Source organism: Sapajus apella, unplaced genomic scaffold, assembly GCF_009761245.1.
Source record: "Sapajus apella isolate SASKATOON/1434 unplaced genomic scaffold, GSC_monkey_1.0 scaffold3, whole genome shotgun sequence".
In the NCBI taxonomy this organism is placed as follows: domain Eukaryota; kingdom Metazoa; phylum Chordata; class Mammalia; order Primates; family Cebidae; genus Sapajus; species Sapajus apella.
Genome location: NW_022436943.1, coordinates 66,036,837 through 66,057,158, shown reverse-complemented (window position 1 = coordinate 66,057,158; position 20,322 = coordinate 66,036,837). Strand labels below are relative to the sequence as shown.

The following is a 20,322-nucleotide window of genomic DNA, read 5'->3' as shown; positions in this document are numbered from 1 at the left end:
CCCACCTGTGGCAGTTGTGGGGAGGGCTGAGGAGTGGGCTCAGAGCCCTCCAGGGTCTGCTCTGTGGACTCTGGGACCTCACCCCCACCTGAGGCAGTTGTGGGGAGGGCTGAGGAGTGGGCTCAGAGCCCATCAGGGTCTGCTGTGTGCTGGCCACGTTGCTGCAGGGCCCATCCCTGGTTTTGAACTCCTGACCTCAGGTAATCCTCCTGCCTTGGCCTCTCAAAGTGCTGGGATTACAGGTGTGAGCCACCGTGTCTGGCTTCCAATACATTTTTTTTTTTCTCTGAGACAGAGTCTCGCACTGTCGCCCAGGCTGTGTGCAGTGGTGCGATCTTGGCTCACTGCAGTCTCCGCCTCTTGGGTTCAAGCAATTCTCCTGCCTCAGCCTCCGGAGTAGCTGGGACTACAGGTGTGTGCCACCATGCTCTGCTAATTTTTTTGTGTTTTTAGTAGAGACTGGGTTTCCCCATGTTGGCCAGGATGGTCTCGATTTCCTGACCTCATGATCCACCCCCTTCAGCCTCCCACAGTGCTGGGATTGCAGGCGTGAGCCACCGCGCCCGGGCGGGGGTGGGGGGATGGCCATCCTCCATGCCCATCCCACCTCCTGCCTGCTCCAGTGGGTGCCTGGGCGGGGGTGGGGGACGGCTGCAGGTGTGGCTTGTTTCCGGGCCCTTTGAAAACACAGGGAGCAGATGCCCTGTGTGCAGGAGGCCTGGAGCTGCTCCAGCCTGGGCTTCCTGCCCACAGCCAGTCCCCTGGCCTGCTGGGAGCTCCCCAGAGGCGGACATAGTGCTGGGGTAGGGCCGTTGGTGGCCCCTTCCTGCCCAATGGGGCAGCAGGACTTGAGCTCTCAAGGCCTGGGAGGAGGTCCCACTGGGTGGAGGGCAGGGTCAGTCCCTTCAGAGCGTCGAGGCTCCACACCACGTGTCTGCACTCTCGCGGTCTGAGTCTCGGTGTGCTCAGTAGCCCTGTGACCTCGGCCAGTGCCGCCTCCCCACGTCTCTAGGTTCCTTGCCTCAACTTACTGGCAAAGGCCTCTTGGGAGGAGCCAGGCTGCCAGGCCATGGTTTTCTTGTTGAGAACCCTCTGGACTGGGCAGGGGCTGTGGTGGGTCTGGGCTCTCCCTGCCCAGGGTCTGTTTCTGTGTCCTAGGCCAGCTGTTTGTGCTGAGAACCCGGTGGGCTTGGTGGGTAGTCTGCCTGTATGCCGAAAAACCTGCTGCTGTGAACCCGATGCCCTCTCTGGGAGTTCAGGCCAGAAACCTAGCCATGGGGGCCCTGCTGGGCAGAGGTCATAGTTCCCAGCCAACAAGGCTAGAGGATGAGGGCAGGGAGGGGGAGGCTCCTGCCTAGCTCCTGGGCTGGGGGTGGGCCCTGGTTGGCACAGTGAGCTGCTCCTCAGTGGGAAATTAGATGTTCTGCCTTATGGGCAGAAGGATGCTGTGAGATTTAACCCCACAGCCCTGTGCATGGGGCAGTGCCTGCCAGCTGGGATCTGGGATGTCTCGGGGTGGATACCCACAAAAGATGGAAAGGCCTGGAACCTTGTGGGAAATGGCAACAGCTCACCCTGGGCTCTGCCTGAGGGTTGGAGGATGCAAAGCTCGGCTCCAACTAGACACTTACAGGGCTGGGTAATCTGGGCGTCTGGGTGGGTCCCCCTGAACCCAGCACCCTGTGGCAGATCCCTGACCTGCATGCCAGCGCTTCCCAGCTGGTTCCCGCTGCGTGGGCCTGGGAGGATGAAGCAGTACCAGGGCTGGGTGGGGCACAGGGTGGGCAGCTGGCCATTGGCTCCACCGCCCCCTGGCCTTCCCTGCAGCCTCAGCTGCCCCTCCCACCACATACGTGGCTGGGGTGGCCCCAGAAGAGTGGTCTTACCTCCTCCCAAGTCAGGGCCTGGCAGGGGAGCCTGTGCCCAGCCTGCCCTCTCAGCTGCCTCTGTGTTCTGTTGAGGAGGAGACCCCACCTGCCTCTTCCTCATGGCGGCCCTTGGGCAGCGTTTTCACGATGCTGGCCATGCGTCTGGGGCCGGGGCTGCTGTGGAGAGCTCTGGGCACCCCCACTGCTCCTGCCTCCTGCCAGGACCCCTCTTTGGACCCCAGAGAAGCCCACCCAGCTCCATTGTGCCTTCGTGTGGGACCCTGGGGTGAAGGAAGGGGGTGGGGCAAGCAGTGGTGTTCCAGTTGTGCCAGGCCAGGGGGGCGGCCTTGGGCAGGCTAGGGGGTTGTTTGCGTCTGCTGGGATGGCATGGGGCTGACTGTAGCTCCGCTGTGATACTGTCTGGCTCAGAGGTGCTGGGCTGTGGCTTCCCACGGGTAGGGCGCTTTTGGGCCCTGGTGTCATGTGTCCCCTGCGGTGCAGCCTTTGGGCCGGTGATGAGTCCTGTGCATGGGATGGAGTGGTGGCCTTGGCTGCCCTGGGGCCTGGTCAGGCTGTTGTCCCCAGGTGGCCTGCCCGTCGGGCCTGCGGCTATGAAAGGTGAGGCCGGCCACTGCCCCATGCTGCTGTGTGGACCGCTGTGGCTCACGTGCACACACACAGCGCCACACACTCACCTGTCCTTGTGTGGGCGCTGTGTGAGCACACGTGCCCGCTGGTCAGATCCTGCCTGCACTTGGGGCTCGCCTCCACAGCCCGAGCCTCGGCTTCTGCAGCCGTGATGTGGGGTGCTCAGACCTGGGGTGATGAGAAATGTGGGTCTTAGTCATTCTCGATCTCTGTCCTTTCAAGACACATGAGCTCATCTTACTGAAAGATGTGCTTACGACCCCGGGTCCTGCCCAGTGCACTGTGGCACCCTGAAGGCCAGAGGCTGGCACTAGCCCGGTAGTTATCACCCCCGCCTTCCCTGCCTGGCCCCGAAGGCTGGAGCCCCAGGGCATTGGCCAGGAGTCTAGTTAGGTGGGTGGAGCTGGTGCGGGGCCGTCTGCAGCCTGCCTCCCCGGCTCCCACCCTAACCCAAATGCTGGGCCACTGCCTGTCTGGCCCCGTGCCCCACTGCCCCCCGTCAGCCCTCAGCACACTCATTGCCTCCCCTCCCCTATCCTTCAGAGGGCCATTGAGTCCCCTTCCTGGGGAGGCTGGGGTAGTGCCCGCTGCACCCTGGCCTGGCCTCAGCCCCCACAGGGCCCCTCGCTCCCTGTGCACTGGGGAGGTAGGCATTGCCACTGGAGCTTGGGAATGGAGGATCCAGAGGAGTGGAGATGGGCCTCCCTCAAAGGTAAGGGCTGCCTGCCGGGCTGCTGCCACCGCAGCCAAGGCCCAGGGAGTCTCTGGGCCTTCCCCCTGTGGCCCCCGTTGGGTGGGTTGAGGGTGGGGAGCCCCTTGCTGCCTTCTCAGGGTCCCCATTTGCATGTGTGTATGCCAGAGGGAGCACAAGCAGGCGAGCCAGTGCTTCTGAGACTGCGGCTGTGGCTCCCACGTGCCATCTCCGGCCTCGGTGGGCTTGGCCCCGGTGCTATGCCGTCAAGACCAACCCTGGAGGAGGCCCTTGGGACCCAGCCGGTGCGTGGCACCTAGGGCCTCCCCTTTGTGGCCTGCCCACTCATCCCGCAGCCATCGGAAAGGCCAGGAGTGGCCCAGAGGAGAGCGGCATGTGGCTGGGGGCCCTGGCAGCCTGTGGCTTCTGAGTGGGACATGCGGTTTCTCTTACGACTGCTGCTTTCTATAGAGGGTGTTGCTGGGGCTCTCTCCAAAGAGTCTTTCTCAGGCTGTGCTTAGAGGTAGCAGAGGAGGGTTCCTGAGAGAAGGCCGTGCCGCATGGTGGAGCCGGGTCTCCATGCTGCCTGGCAGCCACTTGGCCCCAGACCTGTTCTGCTGACCTCGGGATCCAGCCAGGCCCAGCCATGTGAAGGTTGGGTGGGCTGGGAGGGAAGGGCCTGGGACTCCCTGTGTTAGGCTGAGGCCGTTCCCAGCCTGGACTGTCTGGTGGAATCGCCTGGTTCCCCGAGACGGGAGCCTGGCTGCGCTCAGCTGTGTTGGCCCAGGAGCTGCCCACTGGCCCGCAGCACCAGCCTCTCCTGCAGCACCAGGGCATGGCGCTCATGCAGAAGGCTGGGTCCTGTGGACCGGGAGACCTGAGGCTGTGCTGAGCGGCTGCCTGTAGGTCCTGTCCCTTGAGATGTGGTGGGCAGGGCCTCAGGGCTCGGCTGTGGCTCACTCAGAGCCTGGAGCTGCTGTACTGGCCCTGAGCAGGTCTATCCTCTGGGAGCTGCTCTTTCGCCCTCCAGTACCTGGGTGCCCCCAGTAGTGTGTGGGGGGCAGGTGGGAGCAGGGTCAAAGCAGAGACAAGCTGAAGAGGCGTTCTCAATCCTGTCAGAGCTCCCAGCCCTGGGAAGGGCTCATCCCAGGTGCCCCTTAGGGCCCAAGGGCCAGATGGAGAGCAGGTGAGCCATAGGCCCGGGTCCTGGGCACACAGGCTCTCTCCAGGCTGGCCGGGGCTGCAGGCTGGTGAGGAGAGCTTGGCGGACATGGTTCACGAAGCCTGCACCCTGGGCCCTGGTCCCCTTCTTTGTGAAGTGGGGGGTCGAGGCTGGGTGCACACCTGGCTGGGCCCAAGCCCAGCTGTCCCTCACTGCAGCCCGCCTGCCCTGAGCCTACCACACCTGCTCAGAGCGCGGCCTGGGGTGCAGGCCCAGCTTGGTCCTGTTTCCTCCTGCTCCTCTGTGCCCTGCCCAAGGCCTGTGTTCAGCCTTTTTGAGAACCCCCTTAGCTGCCTGCTATACCGTCCCCTTCAGCTGTGGAGGGTAGGGAGGCCCCCTCGGGCAGCCCGTCTCCTGACCCCTCGGCTCAGGGACTGTGGTGGGTTCCAGGGGTGAGCGGCGCTGCTTTTCCCCTCTCTTCCCCTGCACCTGAGGCTGGCAGAGCAGTGGGAAGAGGGGAGGAAGCCCCACCCTCCACAATCTATAGCGACTGTCAAGGAAGAAACTACTCCCATTTCATACAGACGGGTCAGGTGTCGGCGTGCGATCGATGGCTGGCGCACAATAATTACAGGAACTAGCAGCTTGTGTTGCTTGAGTGACTTTAAGAAGAGTAGGGTCTCAATCTTCCCTTTAATAGGGCTCTGACAGTCGCGGCGGCGGCGGCGGCTTCGGCGGTGCTGCGTCTCGGGCTGACAGTGTTGTCATTAAACACCAGGTAGTGTGGAACAACAGAGAGCACGGATCCCACACGGGGGGACAGGGCTGCTGACAGCGGTCATTCGTCATCACCGAGCTGCCCAAACTCCTCAGACTGCACCGCGGACAGCTGCTTAGGGTGACTTATGGTCCTGTCGGGCTGCTGTTGTGATTTGATAATCTGTAAATGTTTGTCAGAGATGAATCCCTGGATCCCACGGGGCTGTGGCTGAGGGGCCCGAGGCCAGGGCGTGAATGCTGAGGGGCCATCCGCTGGTGTGGCCGGCCGCGTGCTGCCCACCTAGGGAGGTGCTGGGGCCCAGCCTCCCAGGACAGGCTGGATGTACCTGTGCCTCCTCTCCCAGGGCTGGGGTCCTCTGCCGTCTCTGTTGTAGCGTGAGTGTGTGCCTGAGTGTGTGTGTGTGTGTGTGTGTGTGCGCGCGCGCGCGTGTGTGTGTGTGTGTAACTGCAAAGTTTCCTTTTGTGCTGATGAGGCTTTGGGGCAAGTTTTTCTGCCAATGTGGGATTCTGGCAGGGAGGGCCTAATGGCAGCGGCCAGCAGGCCTCTGCTCTCCACCCTGCTGAGCAGCCTCAGGTGTGGGGCCAGAGGGTTTGAGGGTGCTCAGGAGGGCCCCACGGCCCCGTGGCCCTGCTCCCGGCCACCACTACCACACACACGGGCTCCTGCCTTCCATCTGCAGCGCTTGAGGTGCTGGGAGCCATCACGCACAAGAAAAGTGGAGTGATTTATTAGACTCATAAAAATTCATACTTTGTGGTTCTAGTCATCCCACATCTGAAGCTTGTTAGAGTGCAGTCCTGGCAGCTCCCGCCGCGCCAATGTGGAGGCGGGGCACTCACCAGGCGCCCCCTGCCTCGGCTGCCATTGAGGCTCATTTAGAGGTATGGACGGGCCTGAAGCACGCGTGCAGCCACGCAAGGGGGGGGTGGGGCGGGGGCCAGGCCACGTCACCTGCACACTCCCTGCACCTGCGGGGTCTGGGCTGGAGCCAGTGGGGCTGGCCGGATGCCAGGGTGCTGAGTGTGGGTAACCCCTGGGGCTGGCTCCAGACGGGCAGTGAGCCTGTGCCTGCACAGCCAGGGGTCTGCCCACACGGACGGTGGCCCTGGTGCACAGGTGGGGGCGGCCAGTGTTTCCAGCCGTCTTCAGGGATGGAGGTGGAGGTGGCCGGTGTTTCCAGCGGTCTTCAGGGGTGGAGGTGGGGGTGGCCGGTGTTTCCAGCGGTCTTCAGGGATGGAGGTTGGGGTGGCCGGTGTTTCCAGCGGTCTTCAGGGACGGAGGTGGAGCATCTGTGCCCGTGTTTCCAGCTGTCTTCAGGGATGGAGGTGGGGGTGGCCGGTGTTCCCAGCCGTCTTCAGGGATGGAGGTGGAGCGCCTGTGCTGGTGTTTCCAGGCTCCATGCCCCCCAAAGGTGCCTGCAGAGGCTCCTTGGCCCAGCACCTGCCTGGCCCAGCTGTGACATTGGACGGCATCATGGGCAGGTGTTACCCTCTAGGCCTCGGCCACATTTCCACATGTGGGCCGAGGGGGTGAGGTGCCCTCAGCTGACATGGCTGGCATTGTGGTTCTGTGTGATGGCCAGGAGGGGCAGAGGCACCTCCCTTCTCGTGATGGGGACGTTCTGCTTGAGCTGGCTAGAATCAGATAGGAGTCCTTCCTGGGTCTTTCCCTCCAAACAGTGGCAGGGCCTAGGAGGCGTATTTGGGCAGGAGAGGCTGAGCTTCCCGTGGTGCCCGCTTGGATTCCACTTTTCCGCACAACTTCAGGGTTCCTGCAGCCTGCCAGTGCCGTCTGTAGGAAGCTGGTGTCACGCATGACCAGCTGAGGTCGTGTGCTCATCAGTACTAATCACTGCAGCCTCTCACTGTGCCCCAGGGGCCCTGCTGTTGACCCGCCTGGCTGGCGTGATGGAGGGCCCAGGCATTGCAGGCGGGGGAGCGGGGCTGCAGCACAGGCTGACTCTGTCCTGCCCTTCTCGGTGTCTGGATGAGAAAAGCAGCTGGGAAGTGCCCGTGTGTGGTTGGGGAGCAGAAGAGCAGAGGCTGGGCTTCCGGACTGGGGGCGGGGTGGGAGCCCCATAGCAGGCCGGGGCCGCAGAGACCCTCATGTTTCTTGGAACCCAGCGGTAGGGACTGGTGAGTTGAGACAGTGGGGGCAGGGCAGAGCAGGGTCCCTGAGCCCCCAGCATCCAGGGGAGGGGAGGGGAGTGTGTCTGCAGGATGGTGGGGGCACTGGGCTGGGCACAAGCCTCACCCTGTGGGAGCAGACATACAGGCCTGGCTGCACATGGGCCAGACAGGAAGGGGACTGAGGAGGGCAGAGAGAAGAAACAGACAAAAAACCAAGGAGGCCTTTCCTGTCTTGCCTCGGACAGTGGCCTTGGAGAGTGGCCGTGCAGTCCCCCTGCACCGGGTGCCGGTAGAAATTAGTTTGTTGGTCCTGCAGATGGGCGTCCTGCAGGTGCACGTCCAGGCGGTGAGCCCAGCTCCTGCGCTGGGCCATGTTGGAGCTACTGTTCCCTCTGAGCCTGGGATAGGGAGCACGATGCCCAGCGCCTGCACAGCTGGGCACAAAACTCCAGGGCCTGAGGGGAGTGAGGGCGGGGTACAGGTTTGTGGGGTGAGCAACCCAGCCCTGTCCTGTCTGCTAGGGGCTAGAGCCACCAGAGCAGAATGACCACACACGTTCTCACGCATGTGTGCATGGCCACCGTGTGCATGTAACTCTGCGTGTGCTCCTGGGTGCACTTGCATGTCCTGGCATGTTCACACTTGCTGTGTGGTACCACCGAGGGGATGCTATGAGGCAGCTTGGGTGGGCCGGTGGCTGCAGACTGGCTCCACTGTGGACGCTGCAGACACTGAGGAGACAAGGGCCCCATTGGGGCCAGGGTGGGGCCTGCAGTGGCAGCCTGGGTGGCAGTGGAGGGGACCCACGGCCTGAGGCTTCTGGGAAAGAGGGCAGTCTCCTGTGGACCTCACTGTGGCACTTGAGTGCCAGAGGCCCTCTGTTTGACTTCACTGCCCCTTGTCCATGGTGGGCCTCGGGGGAGCTGCTCCTCCTTATGGCCCCTAGGGCCTGCCCACCCCTCCTTAGAGGCCAGAGTCCGTGTCATTCCCAATGTTGCCTTGGCCTCGCCACATTCAGGACCTGGCACATAGAAGTGCCACGGGTAAGCACCAGGCTCTCAAGGTGGTGACTGAGCGGCTTCCGAAAGGGCCTGGTGGGGAGGGCCTGCTGAACTCAGACTCAGCCGACTTTAGAAAGGGCCTGGCGGAGAGGCTCTTGTGTGCAGGCCCTGGCGAGCTGCGCTGGTCAGGGGCCAGGCTGGGTTTTAGCTGCTCCATAGCCCTGCACCTTGACCTCCACCCTGTCCACCCCTGCCAGCCTCAGTGAGGGCTGTTAGGAGCTGCCGAGGCCCAGTTGCCTTCTAGGAGGTGCCCCAGACTAGGCCTGGCTGCGCAGGGAAGGGGATCTCTGCTTATGATGGGCAGAGCCTCCTGCCCCAGCAACAGTGACAGCTGTTGCCTGAGCTGCCCTCAGAGAGACAGTTCTGTGGATGCTGCCTCCGACCCAGCACAGACACGTCACGGTCTGAAATGCAAAAGCCTGGGACCCTTGGGGACATGGGCCAAATGCCCTGTCGGAGTTTTCTTGGCTGTTTCTCAAAGAGCGTGCTCAGCCACCGTCAGGCATGCTGCCTGGTGGGGCTCTGTGAGCTTGAGTCTCCAGCGTAGGGCCTTGGTGGGGGCTGCAGCGGAGGAGACGGGGCATCTGGCTCACCCACCTTGCCAGCTTGCCTGGATCTTGCCTGTCTCCTTCCCTGGGGCTCCCCCTGCTCCCCTGTCTTTTCCTCTTAGCACTCTCCTAGCCTAGTTGGGAGGGTTGGGGGTGTGAGGGCCTTTGAGCTGGGCCTGCAGGGGTGGAAGGTGGGGCCTGTGCTCGGCAGGTGCTTCCTGAGGGCAGCATGGTGCCAGAGGCTGTGGAGCTAGCTGAGGCCGTGTGAGCGTGGTGCCAGCCATGCAGCAGCGCTGGGTGGGCCTGGCCCTGACCCCCATCACCCCCAGCTCTCCCCAACCCATCGACTTCCCCAGCAGCGCCTGGGCACCCCCTGCCCAGGCCGTCCCGCCTCTTGCAGCCCCCACTCCTCCAGCCCTGGGCCTGTGCCCTGCTATCTTCTCTACCCGGAACCCTGGGCTCTGCTTCTTCCCGGCAGGCTCAGCTCTCCTGGAGGGGCACTTCCAGGGGTCTCGCCCGCCGCGTGTACCTCCCCGCACCACTGAGCGCTCTCTGTCGTAATCACAGCTCTAATTAGGCGGTTAATCGTGGGAACTCTGCTCTCTGGGAGGAGATGTTGCCTTGTCCTTGGCGCCCTCTTGCGGCTGTGCGGCTGAAGACGCAACCCCTGAGCCCTGGGCCGGTGAGGAAGAGGCCAGTGAGTGGAGCTGTGTCGGGGCGCCAGGTGAACTCCGTTTCTAGGGACGGCACTGGGCCCCCTGCCCTCTCTCTAGGCTGTGTCCTGCTTGCCCGCAGGGCGCTCACGGCCCTGCCTAAGGGTGCCATTCCCAGCGTGTGCCGCTGCCCGGCCCCTCCTGCCTTGTGCTCCGGGCAGCGGGGCTAGAGACCTGGGCTGGCACAGGGTTGGCACCGCGTCAGAAACTGTAGCAGGACTGGAAAGGCACAGATCCGACCACAGGCGCCAGGAAAAGCGGGTTTGCAGGTGTGCACGCTGCCTTTAGTCAAAGGAGGGCATAGCGGCATGGAGATGTCCGGGAGGTGTCAGGGCCCGTTTATAAAAAGCAGATCAGGCAATGTATGTGGGTGGAATCGCCAGGAATCAGGGACGGGGCCTGGCTGGGCGCAGTGTCCTTGGCTCACAGCCATCCGTTTCCCCGGGCAGCTCGGCAGTGGCCCGGGGGCTGCTCCTGGACTGGCTCTTCCCTGCCCGCTCTCCTTGCACGCAGGGTTTGGGTTGCCCCAGGTCTGTCTGTGGGCCTGGTCTATCCTGGCCGCTTCCTGCTGCCACTCATCTGGGAAACTCGGTGTGGTGCTAGGTGTCTGTTGGGCAGGTCAACATCATCCCTTCTTGGGCCCCACGCTGTCCTGTCTGCCGGTGTGGGGGTGGCTGTGGACAATTCCAGAAAATTCCAGGCCAGTCTTTGGCCTTCTGCTCAACTGTCCCCATTCCCCAGCTGGGACGAAGCCTGTGGAGGCTTGGGGAAGGGGTTCTAGAACCAGGGTACTTCTTGGACCAGCAGCCCAGTGGTGACAGTTTTCGGTCTTTGTGCTGGGCTTGTCTGCACCTGGGCCTGCTGTTCTGGAGGACCTGGTGCTTCCATCTCTGTAGCCACTGTGGATGAGGCCCAGGGGCTGGTGGATGCTGGCCTGGGGCACAGTCAGAGGCCTTCTGGGTCTCCACCCCATTTGATGGATGAAGCCCTCCCTGATGGAGCTGGTCCTGTTCCCGTCGGCAGCCTGGGAGCTGGACAGACAGCTGAACGGCTGCCCAGGACACTCGTCTTGGCCCTGGTGGGTTGGACAGTGGAATGAGGGAGTAGCCTTCTCTACTTCATAGCAGCCTCAGGCAGTTCTTTGCACAGAGTAGTAATTCTAGTTTCATTTTATTCATTAACCAGTTGTGAAATTAGCAACTCATTTTCCTCCTAGTTATTTCCCTTTGAAGTTCCATAAAAATCTGAACTCTCCCTCAACTCCTGCTCCGCATAAAACAGAGCAAGGCCTCGACCTCTGTCTGATCAGATCAGCCATCTGTGTTGGAATTGTCCGAGGAGAGCAAGTTGGGTGGGCAGGGCCAGGCTCTGCAGGCGAAGCAGCTCTGCTGGGGATGGGACCACACTCCTGGGCCCCCGATGGCCAGGCCCAGCCGCACGGCCGCCCTCCTGACAGTGCGTCGTTGGCATGTGGTGCTTGGTACACAGCAGGGCTCCGGGGATGCCCGAGGGCCGCCCCACCTGGCCCCCAGCCTGAGGGCATGGTGCCGTGTGCAAGAGCTGGAACCCTGCTGATGGATGGGCTCATATCCCATTCACATATGATGCCAGCAGTTTTTTTGTAGTTTGTCTTCCATTGCGGTAGTAAAGTTTTTAATTAGGAAAGCTAATGAGATCGATTAGTCATTAGAAGTGACCTCTGGATGGCGGGCGGAGAGGGCTGCGTGTGTGGGGCTGATAACGCGGGCCAGGGCAGCGCTGGCAATAAAGGCGCAAGGGGCTTGATGTGCGTAGAGCGTGCTGTGGGGATGTATCACGCGGAGAAAAAAATTACAGCCCTGGGAGTCTGTAATGAAGGGAATTAAACCAACATCCTATCTAAATAACACGACTATCTACACAAACCCCAGCCAGCTAGGAGGGATGGGCACCTGGGCCGGTGTCCTCAGGGAGGAGGGCAGAGGCCTGTTTCTGCCTGGGTCCTTGTTGGACACAGGGCAGCATCCTGGAGCCTCCCAAGCCTTGCCACCTGTCCACCCCGTTGCTGCACACCCTGGGGAACAGGGCCAGGGAGGGACCCTTCCTTCCTCCAGCCCTTTCTGGGTCCGTGTGCCAGGCATGGTCTTAGGAGCCCTTGCTCCTGCCAGCCGCTGGAGGCTCGGCTTGGAATTCATGCCCCACTGCCAGTCTGTGTGGCTGTGCCCTGCTGATCCTGCGTCGTCATGAACTTGTCCGAGCTGCCCATTTGGGAATGAAAGGGACTGCCCGTGGTCTGCAGGGCAGGCCGTGGGGCGCACGGCCTTGCTGTGGGGGTGGGGTGCAGCCCTGGACCTTCACTGGTTGCCGTCTCCCCACTTTGAGCCTCTTGAAGTGCCCCCACTCTGGTGGGGACTGTGGGAGAGGGTCTATCTAGGGTGACATGTGCAGGACATGCCTGCCCAGCCTGACCGGGCTGTGACGAGAGGCCGGGACCACATTATCACCATGTGGTTTGCAGGAATGGTGCTTGGGCAGTAAGAAGTAACATGTAGTGAGGCAGAGCAGCCTGACCTGAGCTGACGGCCGCCTGTCCCACGCAGGAGCGTGATTGTGGTGCTGCTGCCTGCCGGGGCCTGCCTGCCCAAAGCTGCCGCTCCAGGGCAGGAGTGTTCTAGAATGCAGCGTCCAGTCCTGCGTGCTTGGGTTGGGACTCCCTGGAGGAGGTGGCATGTGCTGGACCTGGGAGGGAGGGTGAGCTCTGGTCCCCAAGGTTATAGGTGATTTTAGCCAAAGGGATGCTGTGCATCTAGTGACCGGGATGGAGCTGGCTCAGGTCTGGGGCCTCCTGTGCTCAGAATTTGGGGAAGTGGTTGAGGAGGAGGGGAACACAAAGCCCCAGGGCCCCAGCGTGGCCCAGTGTCCCTCCTGCCTTGCTAGGCACTGCCTGGCTTCTGAGCGGGATTGCGCCCTAGCTTTGTTGTGCCATGGCTCCATGGGGCCAGCATCACCCCAGGCTCTACATCCTAGAGCGGGAGGCATGGGGCGGCCTGGGAGGCTTGTGAGCAGGCCACGGTGGGAAGCAGGCTGCAGGCTGGCACATGGGTCACCTGGGCACTCTGGGGTTGGGAGTGGGCAGGTGGCAGCCCCGAGCCCCGGCCCCATGGCTGGTGGTGCTCCAGTGGGTGCACTGACTGCCCAGGTACTGAGGCTGGCTCCCAGCTTGGCCCAAGTGGGGCAGGAGCATCCCGGGCAGCCCATGCCCTCCTCAGGCAGAAGCAGGGAGCCCACAGCAGGGCTGGAAGCTGACGCATCACCTCGGGGTTATTGATAACTTAAGGACTTCTATGTTTTCTGACTCTTAGTTGGAACAAGCTATTATTGATTTTTTGGTTGGTCTCTCTTTGCTTATAAGACCTTGAAAATTCATTTGGCAGACTCTCTGCTGTGGGCTTGGGGGTGCTCTTGGGAAGGCTTTGATGCCATGTTGGGTCTGAATGTTCCTGACTTGCTCCCTTGCAGGCTGACAGGTGCCTGGGTGGAGGCTGCGGCTTGGACGGTGCTGGGGCACACCTGCAGGAGCGGATCTTTGTCGATAGCTGGACAGGCCAGTGCAGGCAGGAGGGTGCGAGAGCCCGTGGGGAGATGGGCAGAAGCGGGGCTCAGGGAGCGGCCCTGGCTGCCTGAGGTCCGGTGGGTGTAGGGCTCCGGAAGAGATTTTGGGAACCCGTAACAGTTTCCGGTCCTGTCTAAGGAGCAGTGTGCCTCAAGGGCTATTTGGCTGTGGGACCAAGAAGATGTGAGGGAGGGGCTCTGCTGACATCTGGACATCTCCTGCAGGATCTCCTGGGCCTTGGGCTGCGAGGGGAGCTGTTAGGAGGGCGGGCCTGCGCCCACTGCTGTGTTGGCTTTAATTATCTGGGCAGTCAGAGCTGTACATGATGAAAGTTGGGCAATTAGACACGATCCTTGAAGCTATGGATAAATTGCCGGCTATCAAGTGGAAGGGAACTCGGGCAAAACAGATTCCTGTTAATTGCATGAAACGTTCAGCAGGAAAAAGCCATTGTGTCTATCACCCTGCAGAATGTTATGAAAACAGTGATTAAGTACATAAATCTGTCTGGGCACGGCAGCAAGGAGGTGCTCCTTGAGGAGGTGAGTGCTCCAGCGCCCCTCTCACGTACAGGGCACAGGCCAGGAGCCTACCTTGCTGTCTTGGGTGGAGGTGGCCCATCTGCCTTCCTCAGTGCTCTGCTGGGAGTCAGTCGTTCACCTCGAGTCCCCCTGGGGTGGACACTGTCTAGGGGCCTCCAAGGTGTCCCTGGCTGCCAGGCCCCTGGCTTCTCCTGGTTCTCCCGTGGGCGGTCCCTTGCTTCTCCTGATGGCTAGAGGGTGTGCGGGGCCAGTGCCCGCCTTTCCTGGAGGCTGCACTGGTCAGCTTCTGAAGCATTAGCTGCCAGGCACCCTAGGGATATGTGTGCCATGTCGGGTGGGGGTTCCATCTAGGGGGCGACAGAGAGTCTTCAAGCCCCAGAGGAGGCAGCAGGCAGGGCTGGCACCGTGGGCGTCCTCTCTGACCTTGCCCTTGCCGACCTTCCCTGATCTGTGGTGTGTGCCCTGGGTTTTCTCTGCAGCATCCAGCCTGCATGCCCTGCGGACCCCACCCACGAGCAAGGTGATCAAGACCCGCTACCGCATCGTCAAGAAGACCCCGGCCTCATCTCTCGGCGCCCCGCCCTTCCCCCTGTCTCTGCCCTCCTGGCGGGCCCGGCGGCTCTCACTGTCCAGGTAGGAAAGCCTCCTCTATGCTCCTGCAGGCCTGGGGACTGGGCTGTCTGGACCCTGCCCTGAGGGCCAGGGGAGCTGAGCGCATTGCAGAACTGCTTGGTATTTGGCTCTTGGCTGGGGACCAGCTTGATTTTTCTGTTTCTTTAGCAATATCTGTAGCCAGTAGGAGGCCAGCCTGAGTATACCACACATACATACATGAGGACGGACGGACACACGTGCACACACAGGCCCTGCTGTTCTCAGCGAGCCTGTTAGCTGGTGGGGGCTCTGTGCCATGGAAGCATCGCCGCCCAGATGGCCAGCTCCCATGCCATGTGCTGTCTGAGCATCTCTCAGGGAGAAGCTTCTAGTGGGAGAGGCTGGGCCTTGAGCGGCCTGGCTGGAAGCTGTCAATGTATGATTGTCCTCCTTGTCCTGCCCGCCTACGGTCTGGCCCCCACCGGCACTCTGACCTCCAAGCACGCTGGGAACGCGGCTCCATCTGTGGGAAATAGCTCTTGCCTTCCTGGGGTCCCCACTCTGGGAAGCTGTGCTACTCACTGAGTTGAGTTTGCTCAGCCTCTGGGCCTCAGGTGGCCTGGCCCTGGGGGTTGGTCCTTCCTTTGCTTGGTGGGGGTGTCCATCTCCATGCTTGGGAGAGGGTGAGAGCCCTGGCAGCAGATGGGAAGCAGGCAGTGGCATGTGTCCCTCTGTCCTCTGACGCTCCCTGTGGGAACCTGCTCCTGGAGGAGTGGCATGGGCCAGAGGCGGTTGACAGGGCCACGGGGCAAGCAGCCACAGTGCAGGGCACAGCCCCCGACCCTACCGTGGCCGTCTGGTGAGTCCCTGCTAGAGGTTCCCAGGCCTGAGGCTAACCCCAGGGGATCCACCCACTGGTGTGGACAGCCCTGCGTGGCCCTAGGGCCTGTGGCAGGTCAGGCATCTGGCGAGCCCACTGGGCAGTGCCCTGCTGCCTCCTGGATCGCCAGGCCGCACTCAGCATGGCCCTGCCACCGACTTTTCTGGAGGCAATAGCTGGAGTATATTTTAAATTAATTTTACTGCACTTTTTGTAATATTTTTGTTTTAAATAGATTTATAAGCATCTCGGGGGCTATTTCTACAAATTTATGAAGATAATTTTTATTCTCTCGATAAGGTTAAATTTACACCTGCTATTTCCATATTAATTCACAGTGCTAAGTGGATCTAATTTTCTTCCGTTCTTCTATCTGGTGAGCATGGCCTTTCCTAATGCAATTTCCCCCTCAGTAAATCACTGTGATCAGGAGTCATGATCGAGCTAAATTAACTTAAATTAATTTACTTAATAAGAGCCCCCGATCATCGGGAATGAGGTTCAGATTTATGGATTCTCCACTCCTGCCCTCCTCCAGTGGTCGTTGTCAGGCCGGCGTCGAGGGTCCACCTCTCCCAGGGGCACAGCTGGGGGCCGAGTGTTGATGTTCCTCAGGGCAGACCCAGCAGAGCCCTTTCCTCTGGATTGTTAGGCCAGGAAGGCCTTGGGTTTGGGTCTGACTGGGCCCTGATGGTGTCGTCGTACACCCTGGCTCTGGGGCCGGGGAGGCTGGGAGGAGGAGGAGTCGGCAGCCAGCCCAGTGCCCAGGGCCTCCTGTTGGCGCCATGCGGCTGAGAGCTGTGGGTCAGCTAAGAGGCTCCCTCCAAGCTCCCTGTCCCTCCAACATGCAGCCTGGCCAGCTGCCGTGCAGGGAGTGGCCATGGCTCTCTGGGTGCCTGGGTGTAGGGGCTGGACCACAGGCATGGGTGCGCAGGAGGTGGAGCAGGCACCGTCTTTGATGGCTCAAGGTCCCAGCACCAGGATCCCGAATTCAGCCCACCCCTGGAGACCCTGGCTGTGGTTGGTGGCCATGGGCTCCAGGCCTCAGTGTCCTCCCTGTGTGTGAAGGCCAGGCTGAGCCCACCCCAGGATGCACACATGGCTAAGGGGGTGTGTGAGGGGCCCCTCCTCACTGTCCTGCCCACCTCTGCCCAGTCCTGTTCCACCCCTTGCCAGGTATCTGGGACTCTTCGGTGCATGAGCCCTGGGCTTGTGGATGGGGTGTAGGGGTGGGCAGGGAGGGTGCGGAGCTAAGGGTCATGGCTCTCAGGAGGCCCTGGGAAGAGTGGCTGCCAGTGGGCTGGGCCTTTGTCACCCAGGTTTACCTGCGTCCCAGCATGGCTGCTGGGCCTGCTGTCGGCTCAGGGTTGTTGAGACAGGAAGGGCCTGTCTGGCCAGCGGCTGATCTGGCCTGGCCCATGTACCGTCTCCCTCGCTCCATCCGAGCCAGGCTGCCTGCATGTGGCTGGACACTCAGCCCTCCCTGGGCAGGCCCCGGCCACCCTTCACTAAGAGCTGCCATGGAGAGGAGAAGGCAGGCTGTCCTGCCAGGCGGCTGGCTGGAGCCTGAGACCAGGGCTATCTTTGGGCCCCAGCTCCCTCCCCCATCCCTTGGAGGGGCTGGCGGACAGGCCTCAGCAGTCCTGGAAGCCACGGTGGTCAGAGTTGGCAGGGGCTGGTGGACACACGGGAGGGGAGGGAGGTGGGCAGGGTGACCAGCGGCTGAGGGCCAGTGCTGGTGTGGGACACCCCCTGCCCACCCCTCACTGTGATGGAGATCTGGTCATCCCGAGAGGAAGTCGTGTGTGGGTGTGGGGCCTGCTGCCCCTAGAGGCCCTGGAAGGCCTCTTCCCCTCACAGGCTCAGCGTCTCGCTCTGTCCTTGAAGCAGACGCACGGGTTCTGAGCATGGAGCCGGGCCTGCTCTCTGTGAAGCCCCAGTTCCCTGGAGATGGACGCCGCCAACAGCACTGCTCTGGGAGGAGAGGGAGCCGCTGGCAGAGGCCCTGCGAGGGGACGACACTGGGGAGCACAGCGAGGCCCAGGGGGCTCTGAGTGTTGAGGGAAGGCCTTGGGGGTCTGGGCAGGGGTCCCGGAAGTCCGAGGGCTGCTGTGGGGAGTGGCTGAGCATCCTGAGCAGGGTGTGGCCTGGGGCAGCGAGGTGTGAACCTGACAGCCTGTCCCTGCCTGCCTGTGCCATGGGGAATGGGTTAGGGTCTCTGGGCTCGATTCTGGTGGGGGCTCAAGACAGGGCTTGCCTCTCAAAGGGCTGGAACCCCAAAGACGGAGGAGGGGGCAGGACCCCCACCACCCCTGTCCTGAGAGGGATGGGACGGGGCCCTGCTCAGGGGGGACAAGAAACTGTAACACAGGCTCCCGCAGTGAGGCTTGCATGGCTCTGCTGCTGACAACAGCCCTCACCTTGTCCCTTCTCTGCCCCGTCCCTGGAACTTCCCCTCCCCTCCCTTCCCCTTCCCTCCCTTTCCCTCCCCCTCCCCTGCCCCTCTCCTCTCCCTTTCCTTCCCCCTAGCTGTTATGCTCATGGTGGGGACTGCACCACCCTGAGGGAAGGGGTCTCTCTCCTGGCCATTAGCCCCCAGGACCCCTCTGCAGCTACCCTTGGCTTTCTGTCAGAGAGCCCCAGGTCCTGAGTGGTTGGTCCTAGCTCTGCCCTGGGCAGTGGGGAGGGTGCAGGGTGATTAGGTCTGTTCCCTCCTCTGGGAAGCTCTAGAAACTGCCCTTCCCTGCAGCCCAAGGGAGGAAGGGTGGGTAAGTGGGTGCCCGGCCTGAGCCCAGGCTTCTGCCCTGTCCCAGGGGGTGATTTGGTACGCACCCTCACTCTCCCCCTCCTGATTTAAGTAGAAACTTGCTGTCGACCCAGTGGTTACGTTGGGCCCATGTGGGAGGCTGGAGGGCAGCCTCAGGGTCCCTTGACAGCCAGGTTTGTAGTAGAGGCCGGGGCCTCTTCTCCCTGTCAGCAGCTTCTCTGGGCCTGGCCATGGAGGAGCTGGTGGGAGAGCCAGCTGGATGCCGGCCCATGGCTTCATGTTCGTGGCTGGCCAGTACCCATCCTTGTGAGGTGGAAGGCAGAGGCTGCTGGGCAGCTGCTCCTGGGGCTTCTGCGTGATGCCAACCAGGGTCTCTGAGGATGGCACACCATTGAGGCATGCACCAGACAGTGCGTGGAGATGGGGGCGGGGCAGAAGGGGGAGGAGAGAAGGAGCAGTGCATGTGTGCCACCGGCAGGGCGGGACTCCTGCCCCAAGGGGCAGCATCCACGGTGCCATCTCTGCTGCCCGTCACGGGCTATGTTGCCTGTCGCCCTGGCCTGCAGATGCCTGGCCATGTGGCTGGGTGGGGCGGGGCAACAGCTGACAGGTGCTTGCTGGTGGTGTCCTGGCCATGTACCACCTCTCCCCAGAGGCCCGAGGCGTGGGACCGGGCTGTTCTGCCGAGCCTGGTGCCCATCGCATCTGCCACACACATGGGAGAGGCCATTGCTCTGGCCCAGGGCCCTGGAGGCTTCCTGCACCGCTCGCTGCCTCACGTGCGCCTCGGCCCTGCTGGGTGGTCCCTGAGAGCCAGCCCTGGCCAGCCCTCCCCGGTGCCACAGGACTACCGCCTTCACCTGGGGCCTGTCCCAGGGGCACCATGCCCAGAGCCAGCCCAGGGACTCAGAGGGTGTCCGTGCAAGCCTGGGGTGCAGGGGCACAAGGTGGAAGGTCAGCGGAGGGTTTCAGAGGAGCCACTGTGAGGGCTGAGGCTCTGCCGAGGGGATTAATTTTTTTGTTGTTCTGAGGTTTGTGGATTTGCCAGTGCCCTCACCGGCTTCAGCAAGTTCATTAATCTGAACCGAAGCTGAAATGTGACTTATATCCCTAACTGCCTGTCACTTTTTTTCTCCTTCCAAATTCATTTGACATGAAAGTGCGAAGTAAACAGAAGCTGCTGCGCTTAAGCAGATGCATCGGAGGCTTCTCCACCCGACTACAAATGGTCCTGTCACAGGGCCGCCGCTCGCTGGGCCTGCCGTACTTTATTTTATTTCATTTTATTTTGCGTCTGTGCGGTAAATCTTAAGTAATCTGTGCAGTTTTGACGAGGGTTAGGCCAGGATTTTGAAGGGCTCTGAAACGCTTCTCCAAAGTGACGTCTCATTAAAGAGGAATTCAGCCCAGGGAAGGGAGGGGTCCCCACGGTGCTGCTGCACTCCCCATGCGTGTCTCCTTAATGAGCAGGTGAACCTGCACAGCCCCCAGGACGCCAGCCGCCCCGCCCCGCCTTCTGGTTTGGGCACTGTCGGCTCTGGCTCCGTCACACTAGCACAGACTGGGGCTTCGGTGGCAGACGCTGCCTTCTCACTGTCCTGGTTGGACGTTCAAGACAGGGTGCTGGGCAGACATGGTGTCTGGCGAGGGCCTTCTTCCAGGTTTACAGACAGCTGTCTTCCCACGTGTCCTCATGTGGCCCAGAGAGCAGGGGAGAGCGTGGTGAGCGCGTGTGCGTTCTGGGGGTCTCTTCTTATGAGGACACACGAGGGCCCCACCTCAGGACTGCATCTCTCCTCATCACCTCCAAAGGCCCTGTGTCCTCACGCCGTTCCACTGGGGTCAGGGCTTCAGCATCAGGATTTCAAGGGAAGACAAACATTCAGTCCACAGCAGGATTCCTTTCACCTTGTGACGTGCCCCGAAGGGCATGCCAGTCAGAGGAACTTGGGATGAATTCTTAACGTAAAACCCGTGCTCCTTGGCCAAGCATGGTGGCTCACACCTGTAATCCAGCACTCCATCATGGCTCAACTCTGGGTCCCCTGGTATGAATGCCTCCTCCAAAACTTATGTTGAAATCTAATATACGTGGCCCGGTGGAATGGCTCACGCCTGTAATCCCAGCACTTTGGGAAGCCGAGGCAGGCTGATCTCTTAAGGTCAGGAGTTCAAGACCAGCCTGGCCAACATGGTGAAACCCTGTCTTTACTTAAAAAAAGAAAAAAATTAGTTGTGGACAGTCAGTGCTCTGTGGTGGGAGAGGCCCCGTGGATAGGTCAGTGCTGCATGGTGGGAGGGGAGGGGCCTCTGTGGATGGGTCAGTGCCGTGTGGTGGGAGGGGCC

At 61.6% G+C, this 20,322-nt stretch overlaps 1 protein-coding gene across 4 annotated transcripts in view; it reads left to right on the top strand.

Annotated features, from left to right (window-relative positions):
* The window catches only part of ZC3H3 (zinc finger CCCH-type containing 3), a 92,036-nt gene that overhangs the window by 17,217 nt on the left and 54,497 nt on the right, over positions 1-20,322 (top strand). For all 4 annotated transcript variants that reach the window (XM_032255069.1, XM_032255080.1, XM_032255052.1 and 1 more), the window contains exon 4: positions 14,215-14,368. In XM_032255069.1, coding sequence (XP_032110960.1) covers positions 14,215-14,368 — 154 coding nt within the window. The remainder of the gene's footprint in view (positions 1-14,214; positions 14,369-20,322) is intronic.